The sequence below is a fragment of the Mobula hypostoma genome, chromosome 9, assembly GCF_963921235.1.
Source record: "Mobula hypostoma chromosome 9, sMobHyp1.1, whole genome shotgun sequence".
In the NCBI taxonomy this organism is placed as follows: Eukaryota; Metazoa; Chordata; class Chondrichthyes; order Myliobatiformes; family Myliobatidae; genus Mobula; species Mobula hypostoma.
The window spans coordinates 88,551,203-88,576,470 of NC_086105.1; the positions used below are offsets into that span (position 1 = coordinate 88,551,203).

The 25,268-nt window shown below is 43.4% G+C and overlaps 1 protein-coding gene across 2 annotated transcripts in view; it reads left to right on the forward strand.

The window, feature by feature from the left end:
• The window catches only part of mad1l1 (mitotic arrest deficient 1 like 1), a 1,178,242-nt gene that overhangs the window by 328,944 nt on the left and 824,030 nt on the right, over window positions 1-25,268 (forward strand). For both annotated transcript variants that reach the window (XM_063058642.1, XM_063058644.1), the window contains exon 12: window positions 14,238-14,375. In XM_063058642.1, coding sequence (XP_062914712.1) covers window positions 14,238-14,375 — 138 coding nt within the window. The remainder of the gene's footprint in view (window positions 1-14,237; window positions 14,376-25,268) is intronic.

A 25,268-nucleotide genomic window follows, 5' to 3' on the forward strand; every position in this document is an offset into this window, starting at 1 on the left:
CATAATTGTTAACCATAGCTATTTTAAGGGATGCAGATAAAGAGATAAGTTTATGATGTTCAGAACCTTATGATAATTTGAAATTTAGAGGCAACCGGTATTTCTAATTTATGAATAAAGCTGAAAAAGGGATACTAAATAAAAGTGACAATGAGGAGAGCAATCTGAAACTTGACATTGACTGCTAATCTGAAAATGTAATAATGCAGATCTGCTGTGGCTGCATACCATGTACTTAACTGCTATTCTCTTGTTAAATGATGATCGTAACTTGATAGTCCGCTGCCAATGAAAGTCAAATAGCTGAAGGTGGAAATGTGAAATAGGCACTGAATCACTGGAAACACACGGTAGTGTAGGTAGCATCTGGGAAAGAGAAATTGAGTTAACCTTATGGCTTTAATTCCCCCTTTGTCAGAAAGGAGGAGGAGAGAAAATATTAGATTTGTTAGTGAGATGGTAGGGGAGAGGTGGATAGGACATTTAGAATATCTGTGATAGGGTGAGACCACTGTTGTACTGAAGACAGATTGTAGAAGTAATCCAACTGAGTCCTTAATAGGGGAAGAAAGAGAGAGGGGAAGGACCGTAACAGTTGTGTGGTGCAGAGCTTGCTGGATAAACCCAGCAGGTAAAGCTTTCCTAATGGATAAAAATATCTGAGCCAGTATCATATGCAGTTGACTTATAACAAAAAAGGCTAGTCCTGAAAGTTACAACTTATCAAGATGGAAGATGAGATGAAAAAAATGCATACAGTAAATCTAATATAAACTCAAAGTGCTGACATATTCGGTAGGCCAGGCCACATCTGTGGGAGAAGAGACAGAGCTAACGTTTCTGGTTGAATGTTAGTTCTGATGAAATGACTTTCATTGAATTGTTAGATCAGGTGTGGGCTGACCAGCTGAGTACTTCCATCCTTTTCTTTGTTTACTATGGAAGATAAGGTGGTGTTCTCGAGTTTTAATTGGTGCTTGTTCTAATATTGCAGGAAGTTCCAAGTAGATTGGAATGGGATGGAGAATTAAAATGGCAGCCACCAGGGAACTCAAATCTCCCCTACACACTGAATCTAGGTGGTCCACAAAATGGTTATCTGATCTGTTTAGTTTCTTTAACGTAGGAGAGACCACTTTGTGAACACTAAATGCAGTACATTGGATTGGAATCTCTTCTTCACTTGGAAGGGCTGTTTAGTTCCCTGGATGGGAAGAAGTAGAGGACAAGATTTGTAGTTTATAATGCAAAGAATGAAGTGGTTCATGGGCTCAGAGGAGCAGACCAGGGAATTGCAAAGAAAATGATCCCTTCAAAATAAGTGATTGGTTGGAAGATAATAGTCTGAAATTGATGTACTACAAAGATTACACATCAACTGCCTACTACCACTGGCTTAAACAAGTCAAAAGGTTGGCAAAAATGATTTTGCCACTATGATGATGATAAATACTTTATTGATCCCAAAGGAATTTGCAGTGTCACAGTTGCATTACAAGTGCACAGATATAAATATTAGAAGAGAAGTAGAAAGAATAAAATAATAAGTTACCATAAACAGTCTAGCGGGGGGGGGGGAGGGTCATCACTTCCCCAGCTATAGGTTGACTCATAGAGTACAATGGCCAAGGGTAAGAATGATCTTATATTGTGCTCTTTGGAGCGGTGCAGTTGTCTTAGTCTGTCACTAAAGGTGCTCCTCTGTTCAGCCAAGGTGGCATGCAGAAGGTAAGACACACTGTCCTGAATTGTCAGGATTTTCCGTAGGGTCCTTTGTTCTAGCATAGCCTCCAGCATGTCCAGTTTGACTCCTCTAACAAAGCCAGCCTTTCTACTCAGTTTATCAAGTCTGTTGGCATCACCTGTGTTGATGTCATTGCCCCAGCACACCACCACATAGAAGATTGTAATGGCGACAACAGACTGGTAGAACATGGTATACATTAAAAATTGTGAGAGTGTGGAGTATTTCTGGAATGTAATTTTTTTTTGTGGTTTAAGTAATGCTTGCAAACTCTTCGTTCATTACGTCGGTAAGATTTGTTACCAGCTATGGGGATTTTATTATTCATTGTTTTTCCCATTGCTGCTTAATGGAGAATTGCTGGTGGAGATGGTGGTGGTATATTCTATGGTGTTTGCACAAATTGTAAAACTTAAAGAAATTGCTTCCCCAGATTAATAAAGAAAAATACAGTGAAGACATCTTTGCAGCAGTGAGGTTGTAACAACTCTGACAAAGAAAAAAATACTAACGAAAGATCATTGACCTTAAAAGTTTACTGTTCCATTGCTACCTGATGTATGTGCCTTTTTGCTTTGTGACAATTGTTGGGGATATATTTGGAAATGTAGATTAATATTGCATGGTTATAATAACAGAAGAAATCTGTTTTTATCCCCTGGAGTTGCTGTGTATTTGGCTGCAATTCATGATATATGAGAGCCACTGAGAATTATTCGATTTTATAACATTTTTTCTGTCCTGCAAGAAAGCACGAGGGCTCTACTCAGTTGAAGAAGTTTGATGTTTTAGATCATGTCCTGTTCCTCTGGGTGTGTTACTTTGAAATTCAAATAAATTAGCTATCATCTCATTATTTTTGATGGATTTTAATATTAGAGTAGTTATAATGTTGATGCTGTGCCTGATTTTAAAAGGTACTGTTACGTACCCCGTAACTGGGTTGCCAAACCAGCAGAAATGGATCACTCAGTTGGAGTCTGGATTACTAGAACTCAGAAAGTTTTATTAAAGAAATAAGCAACACAGTAATCAAAAGGATAATGAATGCAACAGTTCAGCAATGATAAACATACATGTACACAGAATTCAGGATCAATCAAGCTCTATCGTTGTCTAGGGGCAAATGACCAGTTTCAAAGTGACACAAAGTTCAGTTCAACTTAGTTCAGTTCGCAGTAATCGTTGCCGTGGTGATGGACAGTGGGGGGGGGGGAGAGAGCAAAACGAATGAGTATTCAAACGGCTTCCACACACAGACCTTCGCAGTCAGCTGTCGGGCGAGTCCTTTGTGATGTCATCTGAGGTCACCGACCGTGACCCCTCCGTTTCCAGATACGAATCGTTTCCCTGCGCTGAACCTGGCACCCAGGCAAGGGTGGACACACACCAGGTTCCCGCCGATCGTGCCTTTCCACCCTGTGCGTCTATGGCTTGATCCCGTGATCAGCCGTCCAAAAGCTCCCCACCGATTTGTGAGAGGCGCACCGCTTCCAGGGTCTCGTTACCTCGGGTGTCGTGTGTGTGTTGCCTTAGCGAACCTGTCCCTTTTTATTCCCCCTGCTGGGGTATCGCCTGTCCATCACTTCAAACAGTTCAGGGTTCAAAGGGGGAGCCGCTCTAGACATCTCTCCTTCCTCTTCATTACACATCTCCAAATGCTGCTCCATTGTTTTCCTTATCTGTCTCTCTCTCCTGAAGACAGGTGGCAGACCAACTGCTGATCACACAGGACAGCTAACATCTTAATTTATGTGTATTCTTGTCACACTTCCCCCCTTTAAGGATTTTTACCGGGGGGTAAAAATTACAAACATGAATACATTATTTGATACACACACAAATATACATCTTTATCAGCTATTTGGCTAATACAACGAGTTTGAAGTTGTCAACACCTGACAGACAGTCAGCCATCACATTTTCTGTTCTTTTTATATGTGTTATTAATAATCCCTTAGACCAGGCTCCAACTTAACAAACTTCATAGTGGCCAAAAACACTGATGAATTGCGATCTATGTAACCTCTCATTTGGTTTTGTCCCGGACCACAATAGCAAGGGTCGTCCCATTCCGACTTAGTTTTCTCTCGCAAGGACTTAGTAGGAGGGGGAGGGGTGGTAACCGCAGAGTTATTGCAAAACTTCCTACAGTACCCCACCATCTCCAAGAGCCTTCTGAGGGCCCTCTTGTCTGTCGGGGTTGGGAGGTCAGCGATAACCTGCACCGTAGCTTGCATCGCTGCCAGCTGCCCCTGTGTCACCACAATTCCCAGGTAAGTGACCTTCGTGTGGCCGAACTCATTTTTTTCAAGGTTCACTATCAAGTTGGCTTCAGACAGCCGTATTAAATTGTCAATACACACCTCTGTGTTCGTCAGCCCTTTCGTAACTGAATTACTCATTCTATAGGAATGTTGCTCACTAGGCTGACCTATTGTAACAGACACCACCCAACGTCCCAGTTCTTTGCATCGCCTCGGGACAATCAAACACACGGGTGCGAGTCGTTTAATTACTTCTCCTAAAGAGTCACTTTGTTCGGGGATTAAGGGAGAGACCTTATCAGCAGACCTGGCCAAAACAATAGCCTTCTCCCATCTGGTCGATACCATACTCATCTTTTCAAAATGGTTTTTTTCTCTTATTGGGGGGACCCTAGCTTCATTGATTTCCGCACCAACACCGACGAGGTTTGTTAGCATATCAAAAGCCTGTGACCGTCTCAGTTCGCGTCGGTCATAATCAGTAACATCCTTCCCCCTGGGCAGCCAGTAAACCTCTTTCATGATTCCACCAACTGTTTCCTCCAGCACCGCAAAATGTCCACTGGGGGGTACCTTGTGGGCCAGGTTAAAAACCTCATCCCCATAACTCTTTTGCACCACTCCCCATTCCTCATCTGCGGGCATGGCACTTGGTCTCCCTTGCTTCCTTAGCACTTCCTCCTCCACACAATAGCCTACTAGTTCCCTTGTCAAGTCTGTGTCAGAGAGAGCTGTCTCTGCCAAAACCATCAGCCCCTCGTCTCGCTCCTGCGTCTGCACAAATTCTTTCCTGGCTAATGCTACGTCTGTCCCAGCTCCCTCACTACCTCTTGCCTCACTACACTCCTTCTTTTCACTTTCTACCCCCTTCTCGTACAAGGTTGGCAGAAACGTCTCAGCTAAATTTACTACCGCAGCCCCATGATGAACCTGTGAGTCCATGGGCGGGGCCTCAATGCTGGCAGGCTGACGTGTCAGTCTCACGACTGGAAACACGATTCCCCCGGCGACGTCATTACCGAGCAAGACTTCCACGCCTTTCATCAGTAATTCGGACCTCACCCCGATCGTGACTAGTCCAGAGACCAGGTTGCTTTGTAAGTGTATCTGGTGCAAAGGGACTGTCTCTGTCCCTTCTCCAGTAGCTTTGACCTTGACCTCCCCAGTCTGGGTCTCTGAGCTAAACTCTAATACACTCTTCAGTATTAGCGACTGACACGCTCCCGTGTCTCTCCAGATCCGCACTGGAACTGGTTTTAACCCCTCCTTCACCGACACCAAATCGGCCGAGATAAACCTCTCGCGCCCTTCCTGAACTTTGGCAGACCTGTCCTGTCCTAGCGGTTCGTGTACCAGCTCGATACAGCCAGTCAAAATCGCCGTTTTTCCTTTTCCCGTCTCCTTCTTTGGGGCAAAGCACCTGGACGCAAAGTGTCCGACTTTCCCGCAATTATAACAGACGACCCCAGGAGACTTCCTACCAGACTGCTCCCGGTCTACCTTATCCTTCTCACTAGTCCCTGGCTTACTTTCTGACTTTTCCGGCGGACTCTCCTCGCCGTCCTGACTACCCTTCTGGTAGCCTTTACTTGGGGCAAACTTCATTTTATGCGTCAACGCATACTCATCTGCTGACTTAGCAGTTGCGGCTAACGTGGCTGCCTCTTTCTCATCTAGGTAGGGTCTCATACCCTCAGGGACACAACCTTTAAACTGCTCAATCAGGGTCAGCTGTAGCAGTCTGTCATAATCCCCCTCTACCCCCTTCGAGGCGCACCAACGCTCACAATATGTCTGCATCTCACGGGCAAACTCCAAATACGTGCGGTCCCACTGCCTCCTCGCATTCCGGAACCTCTGCCGATATGCCTCTGGGACCAACTCATAAATCCTGAGGATGGCCTCTTTCACCACCTCATACATCTGGGCATCTTACGCGGACAAAGCTGAGTAAGCTTCTTGGGCTTTCCCTTTCAGTACACTCTGAAGCAAAACAACCCACTTATCCTTCGGCCAGTCCTGACTTATAGCCACTTTTTCGAAATGGAGAAAGTACCGATCCACGTCGGTATCATCAAATGGGGTAACCAGCCTAACCTCCTGGGTCGCCCGGAACCCTCCACCTTGGTTCGGCACGAGCCCCTGCTCTGCCCTTATCTTTAACTTCTCCAGCTCGAATTCCCTTTCCCTCTGTTTCTCCTCTCGCTCCCACTGTCTCTCTCTCTCCTGCCTTTCTAACTCTTTCTCTTTCTCTTGCCTCTCTAACTCTTTCTCTTTCTCCCGCCTTTCTAACTGCTTCTCTTCATGTTCTAACTGTCGTACCCAGAACTCGTGCTCGAGTCTCAGGTTTTCAAACTGTACCTGTACCACGTCTCCGGCAGATTTTTCAATAGACACCACCCCCAGCTCGCCTTGGGGAAACACACCTTTAGATGCATAGTGCTCTACGATAGCTCTGTGTATCTCCTCTCTCTTCATTGTCAACTTCCCCTTAGCAAGATTCAACAGTTTGGCCACAGCTACCAATTCCGATTTCCTGGCATCCTCTAATGCCTCCAAGGTTGGTGCCTTTATAAATTCCTCAGCCTCTATTTCTGCTGTTTGTCTTTTCTTTCTTTCTGGAATTTTGACCCAATCAATTTACTCCATCCCAAATTTCGCGTTCAAAATCCCAGACGAGCCTCCACTTATGTTACGTACCCTGTAACTGGGTTGCCAAACCAGCAAAAATGGATCACTCAGTTGGAGTCTGGATTACTAGAACTAAGAAAGTTTTATTAAAGAAACAAGCAACACAGTAATCAAAAGGAGAATGAATGCAACAGTTCAGCAATGATAAACATACATGTACACAGAATTCAGGATCAATCAAGCTCTATCGTTGTCTAGGGGCAAATGACCAGTTTCAAAGTGACACAAAGTTCAGTTCAATTTAGTTCAGTTCAGTTCGCAGTAATCGTTGCCATGGCGATGGACAGTGGCGGGGGGGGGGAGAGCAAAACGAATGATTATTCAACACAGCTTCCACACACAGACCTTCGCAGTCAGCTGTCGGGCGAGTCCTTTGTGATGTCATCTGAGGTCACCGACCGTGACCCCTCCGTTTCCAGATACGAATCGTTTCCCTGCGCTGAACCTGGCACCCAGGCAAGGGTGGACACACACCAGGTTCCCACCGATCGTGCCTTTCCACCCTGTGCGTCTATGGCTTGATCCTGTGATCAGCCGTCCAAAAGCTCCCCACCGATTTGTGAGAGGCGCACTGCTTCCAGGGTCTCGTTACCTCGGGTGTCATGTGTGTGTTGCCTTAGCGAACCTGTCCCTTTTTATTTCCCCTGCTGGGGTATCGCCTGTCCATCACTTCAAACAGTTCAGGGTTCAAAGGGGGAGCCGCTCCAGACAGCTCTCCTTCCCCTTCATTACACATCTCCAAATGCTGCTCCATTGTTTTCCTTATCTGTCTCTCTCTCCTGAAGACAGGTGGCAGACCAACTGCTGATCACACAGGACAGCTAACATCTTAATTTATGTGTATTCTTGTCACAGTACCAAGGAAACTCGTCCGATAATTATGGAAGAAGTACTAATCTGACACCTCATAACGTTACTGTTTTTCTCTATTCTATTTAAAACACTGTTTACTGATCCTATAAAATCATGAAATATGAGGCAAGTCTTGATCATTAAAGTAATTGTTGTCTGAGTTGAGGAACATCTGAGTGATGTAAATGGTGATTGGAAACATTTCCCTCATTTCACTGTATGCTTTCAGGTTGATAAAATTGTAGGTTTCCACAAATAAAACGAAGTGAGGCATTTCATGTTTAATGAAACCCATAGCACATTTTATTGAACTCTGAAACCTAGACACAAAAGCGTGTTAAAAATCTTTACATCACATCATCATGTCAGACTAGCCTCTTAAAGTGAAACCCCAACTCAAATGCCAGTAGTTGTGAATTATGTACATTTTCCCCAATAATGTTACCCTACACAGACCCCCCCCCCATCCTACAATTCACTAAAACCAGCATTGTGAGCCTGTCTGGAGCTGGGATGAGCCACCCGGCTGGAGTCTGGTGTTCCATGGATGGAGGAACAGCGGGTGCTTCCGGCTTGTCCAGAGGTGCAGTGACACGCTCAGGATCATGTTGTGTTGTGTCATGTTCTCACAGTGGAGTACTCCAGATATTGGTGGACCGGTTTAAGGTGATCTACCAAAACAGTCATGTTTATCCCTCTTATCAATGATAAAAGTCTTTTCTCCCAGTTTCAAACTGTGGAACGTGCCACCGTAAGGGGACCTAAGGGCATGTTGGTGTGCTTTGTGGTGGATGAAAACAAACGAGGTGGAATGTAGTTCAACAGGAACTCAAGAGTGCTGTATGCCATGATAGGAGATAGGAATAGGTGAAAAGGAATTGAATTTACTGATGAAGGGGAATGCTATTCAGAGGCCACCCAGCACCCAGACAGCTGTGGCATCAGGAATGAAATCACCTGCACTCATGACAGCTGTCCATATATCAGCTGTGCCACGGATGACTTGCAGGTCCTCTTTTGGAACAGTTCTGAGTCCCAGCAGCACCTGCAGGAGATGATCAATGCCAATGCTTGTCTGACTGAGAAGCCCTCAGAGCAGTCCTTAAGGAGCAGTGAAACTGCTCACACAGGCCATTGCAGTGCAGGTGATACGCTCTGGTGTGATGTAACCTGAGGCCAAGGTTATGGGCCATCGCAGCACAAGAGGTCTGAACTGAATTGGTGACCATAGAGGAAATATCAGAGCCTTGTAGAACTGCAGAAGGACCTCTTTGCTCCTATACTCAACTCCCCTTGTTATGAAGGCCAACATGCCATTAGCTTTCTTCACTGCCTGCTGTACCTGTATGCTAACTTTCAGTGACTGATGAACAAGGACACCCAGATCTCGTTGTACTTCCCTGCCTTCCTGTTCTTGCCATCAAAGTGGATAACCTCACATTTATCTGACGTGGTAAATGTGGGCTCACTTTAAGTTTTAAGAATAAATTGGATAGGTACATGGATGGGAGAGGTCTGAAGGACTATGGACTGGATGCAGGTCAATGGGACTAGCAGAATAATGTTTCGGCACAGACTAGAAGGGCCGAATGGCCTGTTTTCTGTGCTGTAGTGTTCTATGGTTCTATGTTCCATGTGATGCCAAACCAAGCAACCCAGATGCTGATGAATTCCCGAACCACGTTTGCGGCCATCTTCAATGCTAGAGGGATGACATCTGGCCACCTAGTGGTACTGTCCACCATGGTAAGAAAGTGCATGGAACCGTGGGACCATATGGAAGGGTGAAGCCCGGGGCTATTCGACTGGCATACAATTCCGAGTTTTTCGATGTTGACAATCTCAACCTTCGGTGTTGCCAGCTTATCTGGGTCCAGTCTATGCACGTGGGCATGGACTGGTGGGCCAGTTGTGGGAATGTGATGCTCAACCCCCATGGTTTGTGACTATTGTGGAAAGCCAGCAGTCAAGTAAACTCAGATACAGTGTTGCATGTGCTTGCCAGAGTTGTTGTGGGGAACTTCAGCCAAGATGGAATGGCAGAGCAGACTCGATGATCTGAATGGCCGAATTCTGCTCCTATGTCTTATGGTCTTACGGTCTTACTGGGTGAACAGGGTAACAACCCAAAGTCCTTGACATCCACAAGCCGGTAGTTCAAGATTGACTAACAGTCCTTGAGCACACAGGAAATCTGAACCAAGCAGATGTATAGTCACTTTAGGCAGGACACGGTCCCATTCACCCAATGAAGCAGAGTGTCATCCTTCGTGTCTTGTAAGTTGGAACCTGCTTTCATTGGTGGCTTCCCGCAAGGTTTTGTTGCTCTTTGCCTTAGAGCAAAGATGCACTCAGCCAGATGGTTTGAGACGTGTCTATTTTAATGCAAGGAGTATCATAAACAAAGCGGATGAACTTAATGAATACTTTGCTTCAGTATTCACTATGGAAAAGGATCTTGGCGATTGTAGGCATGACTTGCAGCAGACTAAAAAGCTTGAGCATATAGATATTATGGAAGAGGATGTGCTGGAGCTTTTGGAAAGCATCAAGTTGGATAAGTTACTGGGACCGGACAGGATGTACCCCAGGCTACTGTGCGAAGTGAGGGAGAAGATTGCTGAGCTTCTGACAATGATCTTTGCACCATCAATGAGGACAGGAGAGGTTCCAGAGAATTGGAGGATTGCAGATGTTGTTCCCTTATTCGAGAAAGGGAGTAGAGATAGCCCAGGAATTATAGATCAGTGAGTCTTACTCCAGTGGTTGGTAAGTTGATGAAGAAGATCCTGAGAGGTAGGATTTATGAACATTTGAAGAGGCATAATATGATTAAGGATAGTCAGCATGGCTTTGTGGAAGGCAGGTTGTGCCTTACGAGCCTGGTTGAATTTTTTGAGGATGTGACTAAACACATTGATGAAGGTAGAGCCGTAGATGTAGTGTATATGGATTTTAGCAAAGCATTTGATAAGGAACCCAATGCAAGGCTTGGCATCCAGAACTGGCTTGCCCACAGAAGGCAAAGAGTGGTTGTAGATGGGTCATATTCTGCATGGAGGCCGGTGACCAGTGGTGTGCCTCAGGGATCTGTTCTGGGACCCCTACTCTTCGTGATTTTTATAAATGACCTGGATGAGGAAGTGGAGGGTTGGGTTAGTAAATTTGCTGATGACACAAAGGTTGGGGGTATTGTGGATAGTGTGAGGGCTGTCAGAGGTTACAGTGGGACATTGATAGGATGCAAAACTGGGCTGAGAAGTGGCAGATGGAGTTCAACCCAGACAAGTCTGAGGCGGTTCATTTTGGTAGGTCAAATATGATGGCAGAATATAGTAATAATGGTAAGACTCTTGGCAGTGTGGAGGATCAGAGGGATCTTGGGGTCCGAGTCAATAGGACACTCAAAGCTGCTGTGCAGGTTGACTATGCAGTTAAGAAGGCATACGGTGCATTGGTCTTCGTCAATCGTGGGATTGAGTTCAAGAGCCGAGAGGTAATGTTGCAGCTATATAGGACCCTGGTCAGACCCCACTTGGAGTACTGTGCTCAATTTTGTTCGCCTCACTGCAGAAAGGATGTGGAAACCATAGAAAGGGCGCAGAGGAGATTTACAAGCATGTTGCCTGGATTGGGGAGCATGCCTTATGAAAACAGGTTGAGTGAACTTGACCTTTTCTCCTTGGAGCGACAGAAGATGAGAGGTGACCGGATAGAGATGTACAAGATAATGAGAGGCATTGATTGTGTGGATAGTCAGAGACTTTTTCTCAGGGCTGAAGTGGCTAGCATGAGAGAGCATAGTTTTAAGGTGCTTGGAAGCAGGTGCAGAGGAGATGTCAGGGGTAAGTTTTTTTTAATGCAGAGTGTTGAGAGCGTGGAATGGGCTGCCGGCGGCAGTGGTGAAGGCGGAAACAATAGGGTCTTTTTAAGAGACTCCTGGATGGGTACATGGAGCTTAGAAAAATAGAGGGCTTGTGGGTAAACCTAGGTAGTTCTAAGATAAGGACATGTTTGGCACAGCTTTGTGGTCTGAAGGGCCTGTATTGTGCTGTAGGTTTTCTATATTTCTATGTTTCTAACTTAGAATGAGGAACTATGACGTTGTGGCCATTATAGAGACTTGGATGCTTCGAGGGAGGAATGGCTGCATAGGGGGCATAGTTTTAAGGTGCTTGGAAGTAAGTACAAGGAGGATGTCAGAGTGCGTGGAATGCACTGCCTGTGAAGGTGGTAGAGATGGATACGATAGGGTCTTTTAAGAGACTGTTCAAAATATGTACATGGAGCTTAGAAAAATTGAGGGCTATGCGGTAGAGAAATTCTAGGTAGTTTCTAGAGTAAGTTACATGGTCGGCACAACATTGCACGCCAAAGAGCCTGTAATGTACTGTAGATTTCTAAGTTCTCAGCAATAGGCGAAGCTGGCAGTACACTCACTTGAGCACCCATGTCACACAGGAAACGTCGCCCTGAAAAGGTGTCTGTAATGAATAGTAGACAACCCTGGCAGCTGAAACCCATGGGTTCACAGACCTCTGATATCTTGATGCACTGGCACTGTTGAAGCTGCAAATTGGTCGTCAGTTTCGAGCATTCCTACCAAAGCGAGCATGGTAAATGCACAAAACCCGGCACCATCTGTTTCGCAGCTGCGGGCTTCCTTCTGTTGTGGGCCCTGCTGACCGGGCTTATCGAGGTAGAGAAAGGAGGAGGAATGATGTACCATTGCCTATCTGAGCATAGACTATCAATCATTTTAGCAAGCTCCCGATGTCCATCGCGGGTGTAATAGCAAGGGTTACTCAAACTGGATCATACATTTGTTGTATAAACAGTTCTTTAAAATTACAAACTGTTTAGCTGGAGAGACAGCATGTGGTCCATTAGCATTCTCGAGGCTGGGCAAGGAGAGCCACTGCTTGGCACTCAGACTCCAATAGTCCGAAACACTGTAAAAGGTGAGTTTTCAGTGATCGGTATTCATCATGTTCAGGCGGGTGTTCAAGCAATTCAGGCACTCTCACAGCTGTGGAATTGCTGAGCAATGCTTCCACACATTAAAATTTGGTGTTGTTGGAGGAGATTTCTCGCAGGGCAAACTGGGCCTCAGCTTGTACAACCTGAGTGATAGCATTTTGTTCCCAAAACTCTTGCAGTTTCAAAGCAACTGCATTGACCGACATGATCCATACCTCTGTAATTGTCTTAGAGCATCGGGGTCACCGATCTAGGGTTTCCCAAATAAAATGAAGTGAGACATTTTATGTTTAATGAAACCCCAACTCAATAGTGGTGGTTGTGAATTATGTACACTTCTCCCAATTACATTACTCTATAGTATTTATTTGATAATTCTATCGAAGGACACAGCTGTAGCTTTCCATGTTATGGTATTTCCAGTACTCATCTACTCAAAAGTAGTACAGGTCAACCTTCAGTAATCCGGCGCCATTGGGGCCTGAGGAGTGCCAGATTAGTGAAAATGCCGAATTACAGAAGGATTACATTAAGCATAATCAGTGCCGGATTATCGAAGGAATGGATTAGTGAAGGTCGACCTATCTGCATGTATCATCCTCTTAGAGACTGTGTTCCAGATTTCAACCATCCTTAAGGTGTCAACCTTTTTCTTAAGTCTCCTACCCTATACTTTAAAGCTTTGCTACAGGTTGTAAACATCTCTGCTGAGGACATGAGACTTGCTGAATGTTTCCAGCATATTCTGCTTTTATTTAACTGTGTTCTGGTTAGATGAAAGCAAGTATCCTGTGTGCCTTCTTAACCACTTCATCTACCTCTGCTGTCTTCAAAGACTCCTTGGACATGTACACCGAGATCTCTCTGTTCCATAGTACTTTATGGTGTCCTACCATACTATACATTGTATGTGTGTTAGCTGCATTGGATCTCACAAATGCATCGCTCAGATTTTACTTAAAATTTCATTTGATGTTGGTCTGTCCATTTTACTGTCTTGTTAATATTGCTGTAGAGCTGAAGATTGTATTATCAACAGCATGACCAATTATATTGGCTGCAAACTTGCAAATTATATCTCCTCTTTAATGTTTATAGCAAAGAACCGGAATCCCAGCACTGGTCCCTGCAAGTACAGCTGGTCACAGCAACTAATTTACAAAATCAATATGTAACCATCACCTGATTCCTGTCATCAAGTCAATCTTGGATCTAATTTTCTTTGAATTCCATTGTTTCTGATTATTGGATTACTTTTCCTTGTGGAATCTTCTCAGAGACTTCACTGAAACCCAGTCAGTGCAGTGTGTGTGTCCTATCAGCCTGTAGGTCTTGACAAAGGCAATGTTGCTGCTGGAACTTCGCCATGTATCAAAGTTTGTAAGTCTTATACTCCCCATTTACCCCCCCCCGGAGAATCTACATATTCCACTTCCAGCTCTGACCTAGTCATCGGTCAGCAATGCTATTACCCCTCTGTAATATTTGGACCTGTTGAGCATTCCAGAGGAGCGGAGTGACAGATGCCCAGGCCTTATTTGAATCTTAAAGGCTGTGTAGGATCACCTTCATGGAACTTATTGTTCTCTGTAACCCAACATTCCTTGTAACTTATAATTCTCCCAACAAAGTTGTATTTGAAAAGCATTCAAGGAAGAAAATGATATTTCAATGTTTTTAATCCATTTGTTTGATGTGTTTAGGCTCGTGATGGGATGAAATGCATCTTGGATTCCTATGACAATGAGTTGGTTACCAATTACTCACCACAGCTGAACCGGAGGGTTCATGAAGCAGAGAACATGACCCAAAATCTGCAGGCACATATTTCAGAACTGGAGGTAAGTGATTACTAGCTTGAGCATTTTGGGTCAGATGATCATAGAAGTGACTTGAGTTTCCAAACAGTAGGAACTTCAAGGAGCTTAGAATTCTCTTTCAGAATTTTCTTTAATTGTGTCATAAATGAGGTCACGTGGGGTCCCGGGAGCTGCACCTACCTTCACCTTTTGCCTCACCCAAATAGCAGTTAATTCTTATTTTTTAAGTGACTGAAGTGAGTTGTAACAGGCTGAACGAAATGACGAAGCGAGGTAAAGGGAAGAAACAAGAAAAGGGCGTAGGAGTAGAAGATTCTGGCGAGGGCTCTGCGAAGCTAGCGGACCCAGGAGAAGCTGAAGTTCATGCTGCTAGGGTCCCGGTCCCAACTACCATTGAAGAAGTCCTTGTGGCGGTAAACAAACTGTACAGTTTGGTAGACGGAAGACATGCAGAGGATAATAAGTCAATCATGAACCTAACAGCGTCTCTAACCGAAGTCAGTAAGCGTGTTTCTTTAATGGAGGATGCTGCCGAATCATATGAGAGGCGAATTGAAGAGTTGGAGAGATGGCTTGATAGCCTAATATCCCAAAACACACAGCTACAGGCTTAAAGTGGATGACCTTGAAGCTTGGTCTCGCCGTCTAAGCATTTGCATTATCAGAGTTCAGGAGAAAGCCGAAAACAATAAGCCGACGGAATTTGTAGCCACGTTGCTTCCAAAGTTGCTGGGGGAAGAATATTTCCACCAGCCAATTGAAGTAGACCGTGCCCACCGGAGCCTAGCACCTGCTAAAAATGGTAGGCCGAGAGCTATTATTGCGAGGCTACACCACTACCAGGTTAAAGAGCTGGTGCTACGGTTGTCCGGGGAGAGAGATCTGCTGCTATATAACAGGCGTCCGGTGTTCATTTAGCTGGATTTAACCTTGGCTACCATGAGGAAACGTCAGGATTTTCCGCACATTAAGGAGAAATGCAAAGCCAGGAAAATTAGGTGTGGATTCCGCTATCCGGCAAGGTTTGTGGTTACAGTTAACAATAGCACCTGTACATTCAGCACTGCAGCCATAGCGGAGGAGTTCCTGAGCCGAGAAGTTAAAGATTGGCATTTGGACACCATATCAACCTAAAAACGAATTAACGCTGTGTTACTGGATTTGTCGTTGATCGATAGCGGCTTCATCTGGAGACTGTTATGTTCAGTACATGAGGAACTGAAAAATAAGCTCACTCTAAGATGTGGGTGAGGACTGATTGTTATTGTTTATTTTTATATTTCATAGTGTATTTGTGAAGAGGTGTTTCTCCAGTGTTTAGTGAGTAATGGGTAGTTATCTCGCTATTCCTGGCCATGTATTGGCTCTTGGATATAGCTTTGACTCTAGGTTAGGGGTATGGAAGTACTACTCCTGGTGTGTTTTTATTTTTGGGAGGGTTTTTTGTGTTTCTCAACGGGTTGCTACAGCACATCTATTTGTTTGAATTACAGTTTGTGTTATGCTACGACCATACAGCATATTTTTTCTGTTAAGCAGCAGATATGACATCTAATTCGCATATGCACAGCATTGGTGAGACTAAACTTGTCAGCTGGAATGTACGGGGGATGAATAGTTTGCTGAAGAGAGGGAAGGTGTATGCACATCTTCGTACACTCAAAGCTGATATTTGTTTTCTCCAAGAAACGCACATTAAGGAAACAGCAGCGAAAGTGCTTTGTCCCTCCTGGGCATCTCAGGTCTACCAGTCGAATTTTAGTACTAAAACTAGAGGTGTTGCAATCCTAATAAAAAAAAACCATACCGTTTATTCACACACAAACTATCGCTGACCAGAGGGGCAGATATGCAATAGTAAGTGAAATATTAAATTCTATACTATTGACACGAGTGAATGTGTATGGGCACAACTGTGATGATCCAGTTTTTTTTCAGAACCTCTTTAAGGCCATGCCTGATCTGTCTGACTCTAACTTAATTGTAGGTGGAGACTTTAATTGCATCTTAAACTTCCTCCGAGATAGACAACGTCCTCAAGTTTGTTATCTTAAAAATAGTGTAACTCTTAATAATCTCATGCAATCATATAACATAGTGGATATTTGGAGACTTCTTAATCCCACGAAGAAGGATTTTTCATATTTCTCCGCAGTACATAAATCCTACTCTAGGATTGTTTATTTTCTGTTAGATTCGAAATTTGTCTTGTCAGTAGTCGGTTGCACTTACCATAATATACTTATATCAGATCATGCTCCTGTCTCCCTTATACTCAAATTGAACCACAAAAGAAGTGAATATAGTTGGCTTTGCTAAAGGATAAGGATTTTTGCTCTTATCTTTCAGATAAGATAGATTTATACTTAAGCACCAATGATGTGGGTGGTGTTGATGATTCCACTCTTTGGGAGGCCATGAAGGTGGTTATTAGAGGTTGCATAATAGCATATGAGACAGTGGAAAAAAGAAGATTCAAGAAAAGGTTAACTGAAATAGATGATCAGTTGGCAAATCTGGAAGCTTCGTACAAAATAAACCAGGAAGCAGAATTACTTAATAAGATTACTGTATGAGTATAATTCTATAATGTCCAAGAGTGTCTCAAAACTACTGACACAAGTCAGACAGAGGTATTTTGAGCTTGGTGAAAAGCCCCATAAGTTATTAGCCCGTCAGTTAAGACAGATGCAAGCCTCCAGGACCATACATCATATAAAGGCTAAAGATGGCTTTTTATGGACGGACCCGGAAAAAATTAATAAGTGTTTTGTGGAGTTCTATGCTAATGTTTACCAATCACAAGGCGGTCCAGACGTTGAAGCTATGGATGCATTTTTTGATAATCTGAATCTGCCCACACTGTCAACAGATTCAGTAAATATACTTGATGCTAAAATAAGCCTAGATGAGATCAAGAAGGTCATCTCTTCCCTCTCCAATAATAAGGCAGCGGGTCCTGATGGTTTGGGCATGGAATTCTTCAAAATATTTGGTTCAAAATTGTCACCTCTGCTCTTACAAATGTTTAATCACTCTAGGACAGCTTCCAGATTGCCATTCACTTTATGTAAAGCCAATGTTTCTCTGATTCCAAAACTAGGCCGTGATCCCGAGGTGGTTTCATCATATCGCCCCATTTCGCTGCTGCCCATTGAAACCAAAATTCTTGGGAAAGTCCTGGCCAATAGGTTAAAAGAATGCATTTGTTCTATTATTCATCCAGATCAAACTGGCTTTATGCCAGGTAGACATATGCATTTTAATTTGCGTCGTCTTTTCAATATTTTATATACAAAACATGCAGAAGAGGCTGTAGTCAATGGTCAAATATGATGTTTGCACTTAAGAAATTTGGATTTGGACCATCTTTCATTAAATGGATTGAGATAATTTATTCACACCCATCTGCTTCTATTATCACTAATCAGAATATTTCCTCCCCTTTTGCAATTCATCGTGGGACTCGTCAAGGCTGCCCCCTTTCTCCATTTTTGTTTGCAGTTATCATTGAGCCACTGGCTGTTAGCATCAGACAGGACCCTTTGGTATCTCCCATTGATATGCATGGACATAAACATCACCTTTCGTTATACACTGACGATGTCCTTTTATACATCTCCAGCCCACAAACATCAATACCCGCCCTTCTGACTAATTAATAATTTTGGTAGTTTCTCAGGTTTCTCTATTAATTGGGAAAAGAGTGAACTAATGCCAGTCACTGTAGTGGTTAATACAGCGTATTTACAGTCCATTCCCTTTAAAACAACTTATGATAATTTTTCCTATCTTGGTATGACTATTACAAAAAACCCAGATGACCTTTTGCAAGTGCATTGGCGAAACAAAGTTGAGCAGGTTAAACGCAATCAAGATGATTGTACTGCCACAATATCTTCATCTTTTCCAGTCAATTCCATGTTTTATTCCTCTGTCATATTTTAAGCAATTGGATTAAATTATTATACCCTTCATTTGGAATTATAAAGCCATTAGAATTACTAAAAAGCACTTGTCAAAGCCCAAGGAAGCAGGTGGTTTTGCCTTTTCGGACGTTAAAATGTATTACTGGGCTGCCCATCTATCCATTCTTGCATAGTGGGAAAAAAGGCCCACCCCCTACCTCAGACTCGTGCCCAGCATGGTTACTCATAGAGCGAATGCTTTGTAAGAAGATTTCCTTACCAGCTGTCCTTAATAGCCCCACTGCAGTTAATAAGTCACGTTTTGTTAACAGCTTCGTGGTTGGCAGTAGTATAAGAATTTGGAAGCAGATTCAACTACACATTAAGACCCCAAAAACTTATATTAACACTCCGATTTGTGACAATGGTTCCTTTTTGCCTGGCCTGAATGATACTGTTTTTTCTACCTGGAAACAGAGAGGCATCTGTAGTGTAGATGACCTACATATTAATGGAAACCTTGCCTCATTTGCTCAGTTACAAGCAGTTTACAATATCCCTGCATCTAGTTTTCTTTAGATATTTACAAATTCGAGATTACGTTAGGAAATATATACCTAACTTCGAAGTTTTAGACATACATGAGTCCCTGGAGGCAATAAATAAATTTGATCCTGTTACTCGTAGTGCGGTATCCTATTTTTATCAGATCCTACATAATGGAGCTCGGGTGAATACTGCAGGTCTTAAACAAGCATGGGTGGATGAATTGGGTATAGAATTGACAGAGGAGGTCTGGGATGAATATTTAAAGAGTATGCAGGTGTCCCCCGCTTTTCGAACGTTCGCTTTACAAAACCTCACTGTTACGAAAGACCTACATTAGTACCCTGTTTTCGCTAACAGAAGGTGTTTTCACTGTTACGAAAAAGGCAGCGCGCGCCCCGAGCAGCCGCTCTCCCCCGGATTCGGAACTGCATTCTAGCCGGCATTGCTTAAACACGTGCCTGTGAGCAGCTGTTTGCAAGATGAGTTCTAAGGTATCGGAAAAGCCTGAAAGAGCTCGTAAGGGTGTTACACTTATGGTAAAACTAGACATAATTAAGCGTTTTGATCGTGGTGAACGAAGTAAGGACAAAGTGAGTTTGGCTTGTGGAAGCTGATGAAGATGATGTTGAAGAGGTTTTGGCATCCCATGACGAAGATTTGATAGATGAAGAGCTGATGCAATTGGAAGAGGAAAGGATAACAATCGAAACTGATTGCGTAATGATAAAGTACAACTTTAATTTTGAATGGGTACGCCGGTTTAGGGGATATTTGCAGGATGGTTTGAGTGCTTACAAAGAACTGTATGATAGAAAAATGCGCGAGGCTCAGCAGTCAAGCAAGCCTTCCACATCAGCCACAGCAGACGACGAACCTCGACCTTCGACATCGAGGCAGGCAGTCATAGGAGAAGATGAGCTGCCTGCTCTAATGGAAACAGACGACGAGATGACACCCCAGTGTCCCACCACCCCAACACCCAGGCCGTGGACAGATACCGATTCATGGAGAATGCAGCGGTAGCCGGGAGACACGAGACACACAGCACATCTTTAAGAAAAAAGTCGAAATATAGTAGGTACCACCCGGCATGTAATTGTCGGCCCAGATCAGAGACGATGCAATCAGCAATCGTCTCTTATCTGGGCCGACATTTACGTGCCGGGTAGCACCTAATTAATTAGCTTGTTTATTTTGGCTTTTTTCTTAAAGATGTGCTGTGTGCGTCCCAGCTACCGCTGGACCCCTGCATGCTTCGCGGATCGGTATCGGTTCGCTGCCTGGAGGGTGGGGGCCACTGCACCACCCAAACTCCAACGACTCAGTCTAAGACACCATCATCAGTGTGCTCCGTGCTTTTCCGATTCCGGTAGGTGATACTACACTGTACATACATTATTTCTACTTTATTTCGGCTGTGTATTTTTAAGTGTTATTTGGTATGATTTGGCAGCTTCATAGCTTAAAGGTTACTGGAGTACGCTTGCGCCGTGTTTCTGCCGATGGCACTTGCGTAAGATTTTCGCTACGGAGAACAGTTCAAGCAATGATTGTGGAAAAGTATTTCTACTTTATATAAGCTGTGTATTATCATATCATTCCTGCTTTTACTATGTGTTACTGTTATTTTAGGTTTTATGTGTTATTTGGCATGATTTGGTAGGTTATTTTTGGGTCTGCGAACGCTCACAAGATTTTCCCATATAAATAAATGGTAATTGCTTCTTCGCTTTACGACATTCCGGCTTACGAACCGTTTCATAGGAACGCTCTACCTTCGGATGGCAGGGGAAACCTGTACCTGATTGTTCTGTCAACGTCAGACACAGACTTATACAATTTAAAACAATACATAGACTTCATTATTCCAAAGAAAAGTTGCACAATTTCTACCCTGATGTTTCACCAGTTTGTAATAGATGTAAATCTGTGAACGGTAACTTGCACATTCATTCTGGTCATGTTGTAAGCTTTATGCATGCTAGAAGAGTATTTTTCACTGCTTCTCTGAGGCTTATGGGAAGCGGTGGGAACCAGACCCGCTCATAGCCATCCTTGGAGCAACAAGCTCCCTATCTTCAGCCAATAAGTATGAAAAAAAGGCTGTATTGTTTGGCATGGTGATTGCTAAGAAGTTATTCCTGCAAATGTGAATGGACTCTGTGCCTACATACAATCTGTGGCTGAGAGAACTGACAAATACTTGACATTTGAAGAGACTGAGACTATGTAATGAGGACAGGGGACATCTTTGAAAGGATATGGGGCCCTGTATTGGACTTTATAACGGGGTGAGGACTGAGGTTTTTTTGGTGCGGTGCACCTTTGCTGTGTATGTTTACTTTTGCCTTTATATTTTTCTCCCTTTTGCTGCTCAATATTTAATTAGATTTTGTTAAGGTCGTGATTTTTGTAGATGTGCTTTTTTTTGTTTGTAATATAAAAAAATAAAAAGAATATGAAAAAAAAACTATGTCATAAATACTTAGAGTCATGAAGTGACAACATGGAAATGAGCCCTTCAAAATAGTTGTTTGCTGATCATGATTTACCTATTTATGCGAATCTTTCAATAATGTTATCCTTCCCACATTCTACCAACTATCCCTGCATTCTACCATTCATGTAAATAGCCACTTTTCCCTTAAGGCCCTCTGTTGGTCAAGGTCGAGCATGGAAGTTGCGTTGCAGCTGTCCATGTGATACGCAAGACAGGGAACTGAATCCAAAGGAATGGTGGAGACCCATACAGTTTGGCACCAGTGGTACCATGAGTCAGTATTGAACTCAATACAGTCGCCTTAGGGACTCCTGCTCCGAATTTTTCCTCGAGGTTTCCCCATGACTGGGTATAGCCACAAGGCAGTGGATGTTTGAGATCAGAGTATTCCTGCTTTTGAGCTGCGATGCTCGGTGACTGGGTTTAAGGCACCAGTAACACACCTTTTCCCCTTCTTTTGTCAGTAGAAATGGTTCTGCTGGGCCTAGTAGCTGAACCATACATGAAGGCCAGGAGCTGAACTTGATTGTCGGAAGCAATTTGAGATCATTTAATAAGGTAGTGGGAGCTTATCCCACGCTACCATCCCTCAGCTATAACAACTTTAAGGAACCAGTCATTTTACAGTGACTAATTTAATCTATCATCCTGCAGCTCTTTTAGATATGGGAGGCAACTGGAATCCCAAAAGGCAGACATCCCATCTCTCCCGGAAGATCCGGGAGTCTCCCGCATATCGATAGTGGCTCTCTGACACCCGGAAATTATATACAATATCCCGGAAATAGATTTTTTTGAGAGGGATAGGGAGAGCGAGCATCCTGATTGGTCTCTCTTCGTGCTAAGAGTGGTCCTCAGCCACCGGGCCGTGAGGAAACAATATGGTTTGGCGATATGAAACGATATGAGTCATTTGTACCTTTCCTCATTCCCTGTCACGCACTGTTGAACTTGAACGCACGCGAGGTCATTACCCGCGCGTCATCCATGTCAGCGTGGGAAAAAGATCAACTCCTCGAGCTTGTAAATGACGGCGGGCTGAAAAGTATGTTTGACATAACATCTCTGCCGGCATTCTGGATCAAAGTCAAGGCTGAATATCCTGAGATAGCCACGAAAGCACTGAAAATGTTGCTTCCATTTCCAACATCATACCGCTGTGAAGCGGAATTTTCTGCAATGAATGCAACGAGAACTAAATTGCGGAATAGACTGGACATAAGGAACCCCCTTCGAGTATCTCTCTCTCCCATCACCCCTCGATAGCACCGTCTTGTTGCAGGAAAACAAGCCCAGGGCTCCCACTGATTCAGCGATATTGGTGTGTTGCAATGATTTTATATGTTCATACGGTGAAAATATGTGCTGTGTGTTTAATATCCAAACGTTACTTAAAATGTTATGATGCTATTGACTTATCACCTATATTCCGGTCGTGATTAACACCCCCCCCACACCCCCACCCCCCGGGTCGGCCGGTCCGCAAGAAAATTGTCAATATTAAACCGGTCTGTGGTGCATAGAAGGTTGGGGACCCCAGATAAGTAGACCTATCAGTTTTCTCTGTGGGCGGGCTTTACAGTCGACCTCAAAAATAATGACAGTGTTGCTCGCTGCACTGTTTGCAACAGTGACTTTTCTATTGCCCATGGTGGGTTAAAATATAAAAGACATGTTGAGGTGAGTTTAACAAGTGTCATTACAGCATAGCTAACGTTATTTCAACTAGCTGGCTAGCTGCTAAGGAGCTACGCTATTGATGTCCTACGTAATAGAATAAACATGATAATATAATATAATATAAGTACATATTTTAATTTAACATTTGCTGCATATACCCAACTTGGTTTGCAGATTACACAAAATCACTAAACAAAGTATTACATACACCCTTGGAGGTTGGTGGGGGTGCTACCTCCCTGAAATGGTGGTGATACGTCCCTGAAATGAGTTTTTGCAGGGTGCGATGTCTGAAAAGGAGACCCACACAGTCACAGGAATAATATTCAAACTCCACACAGACAGCATCAGAGGGATCAGGATTGAACCTGGGTTGCTGAAGCTGTGGATCAGCAGATCTAGCTGTGCCATAGCACATCCTTAATCATTCATAAGTGTAGGTTATAGAAAGTTTAGTTTATAATCATCGGAACATTGCTGGTCAATATTTAGTGAGAACATCAGAAAAAACATCCTAGCTTACAGCCTGGTGAGAATGTGGAACTTAAAATGCCATGTGGAATATTTGGAGTTAAGGATATAAAAGCATTTAGTGGAAGCCCATAAAAGGTGCATGAGGGAGAAAAGAACAGAAAGAAAAATTGATGAAATGAGAAGAAATAAGATGGCAAGAGTGTGATTGGAAGCAAAAACAGAGACATATGCTCATGATCTAGACTGTTTCTCTGCTCTAACTTTCTGCATAAGAGATTGTGTTGACATGTAATTATATTTTTGTGCATAATGGCTTGTGTTTTCTGAAGGTTTGCTGTACATTTTGTGTAGGTGGAACCTTCAAAAGATGAATACCCCATAAAGTTTTTAATAAATTATTTTTTTGTCATGTTTGTAGTTATGAAATATGTTGAGAAATATTTCTTCATGCAGAGGGCAGTATACAATCAAACTGTTGAGAAGAAAGATCATGACTGTGTTTTCTATTTGGAAGGAATTTAATTCAAGAAAGATAGCATCCAATTGGCCGAAAAGCTTTCTTCAGCTAAACCTATTTTGTAGTTCAGAACAATCTGATTAGGGGAGGACTGTTTGTATACGTGCATAGAAATTACAATACAAAATTCAAGAAACTGCTGTGGTTGAGAGCTCCCAGTTCGTAAGAGTGAACATCACCAATAGCTTAGTCTGGACCAACTACGTTGAAACCACGGTGATGAAAGCTCACCAGTACCTCTACTTCCTCAGGAGGCAAGGAAATTTTTCATGCCACCATCAACCCTTACCAATTGTATTGATACACCATGGAAAGCATACTGCATGGATGCATAATGGCTTGGTATGGCAACTGCTCTGCCCATGACCACAAGAATCTGCAGAGGGTTGTAGATGTAGGTCAGCACATCATAGAACCAGCCTCCCCTCCTTGGGTTCTATCTATACTTCTTGCTGCTTCAATAAAGCAGCCAGCATAACTAAAGAGCCTTTGATCCCAGACATGGTTTCTACTCCCCTTCCCATCAGGCAGTAGATACCAAAGCCTGAAAGCATGTATTTGCATGGTCAGGGGCGGCTTCTACCACACTGTTATAAGACTATTGAAATGGTTCCCCAGTTTCATAGTGTGGTCAGTATGCCATCTTATCTAGTTCGTTATGATCTTGCATCTTATCGTCTACCTGCACTGCACATTCTCTGTAGCTTCTACACTATATTCTGTACTCAGTTCTGGTCAGCTCATTACAGGAAGGATGTGGATACTATAGAGATAGTGCAGGATGTTGTCTGGATTGGAGAGTGTGCCATATGAGAATAGGTTGAATAATCTTGGCCTTTTCTCCTTAGAGTGACAGAGGATGAGAAGTGATCTGATAGAGATGTAAAAGATGATTAGAGGCATTGATCATGTGGATAGCCAGAGGTTTTTTCCCAGGGCTGAAATGGCTAACACAAGGAGTCATAGTTTTAAGGTGCTTGGACATAGGTACAGAGGGGGATGTCAGGGGTAAGTTTATCACACAGAGAGTGGTGGGTGCATGGAATCCACTGCCGGTGACAGTGGTAGAGGTGGATACCATAGGGTCTTTTAAGAGACTCTTAGAGAGGTACATGGAGCTTAGAAGAATAGAGGGCTATGTGGTAGGGTAATTCTAGGCAGTTTCTAGAGTAGATTACGTGGTCAGCACAACATTGTGGGCCGAAAGGCTTGTAATGTACTATAGATTTCTATGTTCTATGTTTTCCTTGTACAATCTCCATGCACACAATCAATTTGTACGAACA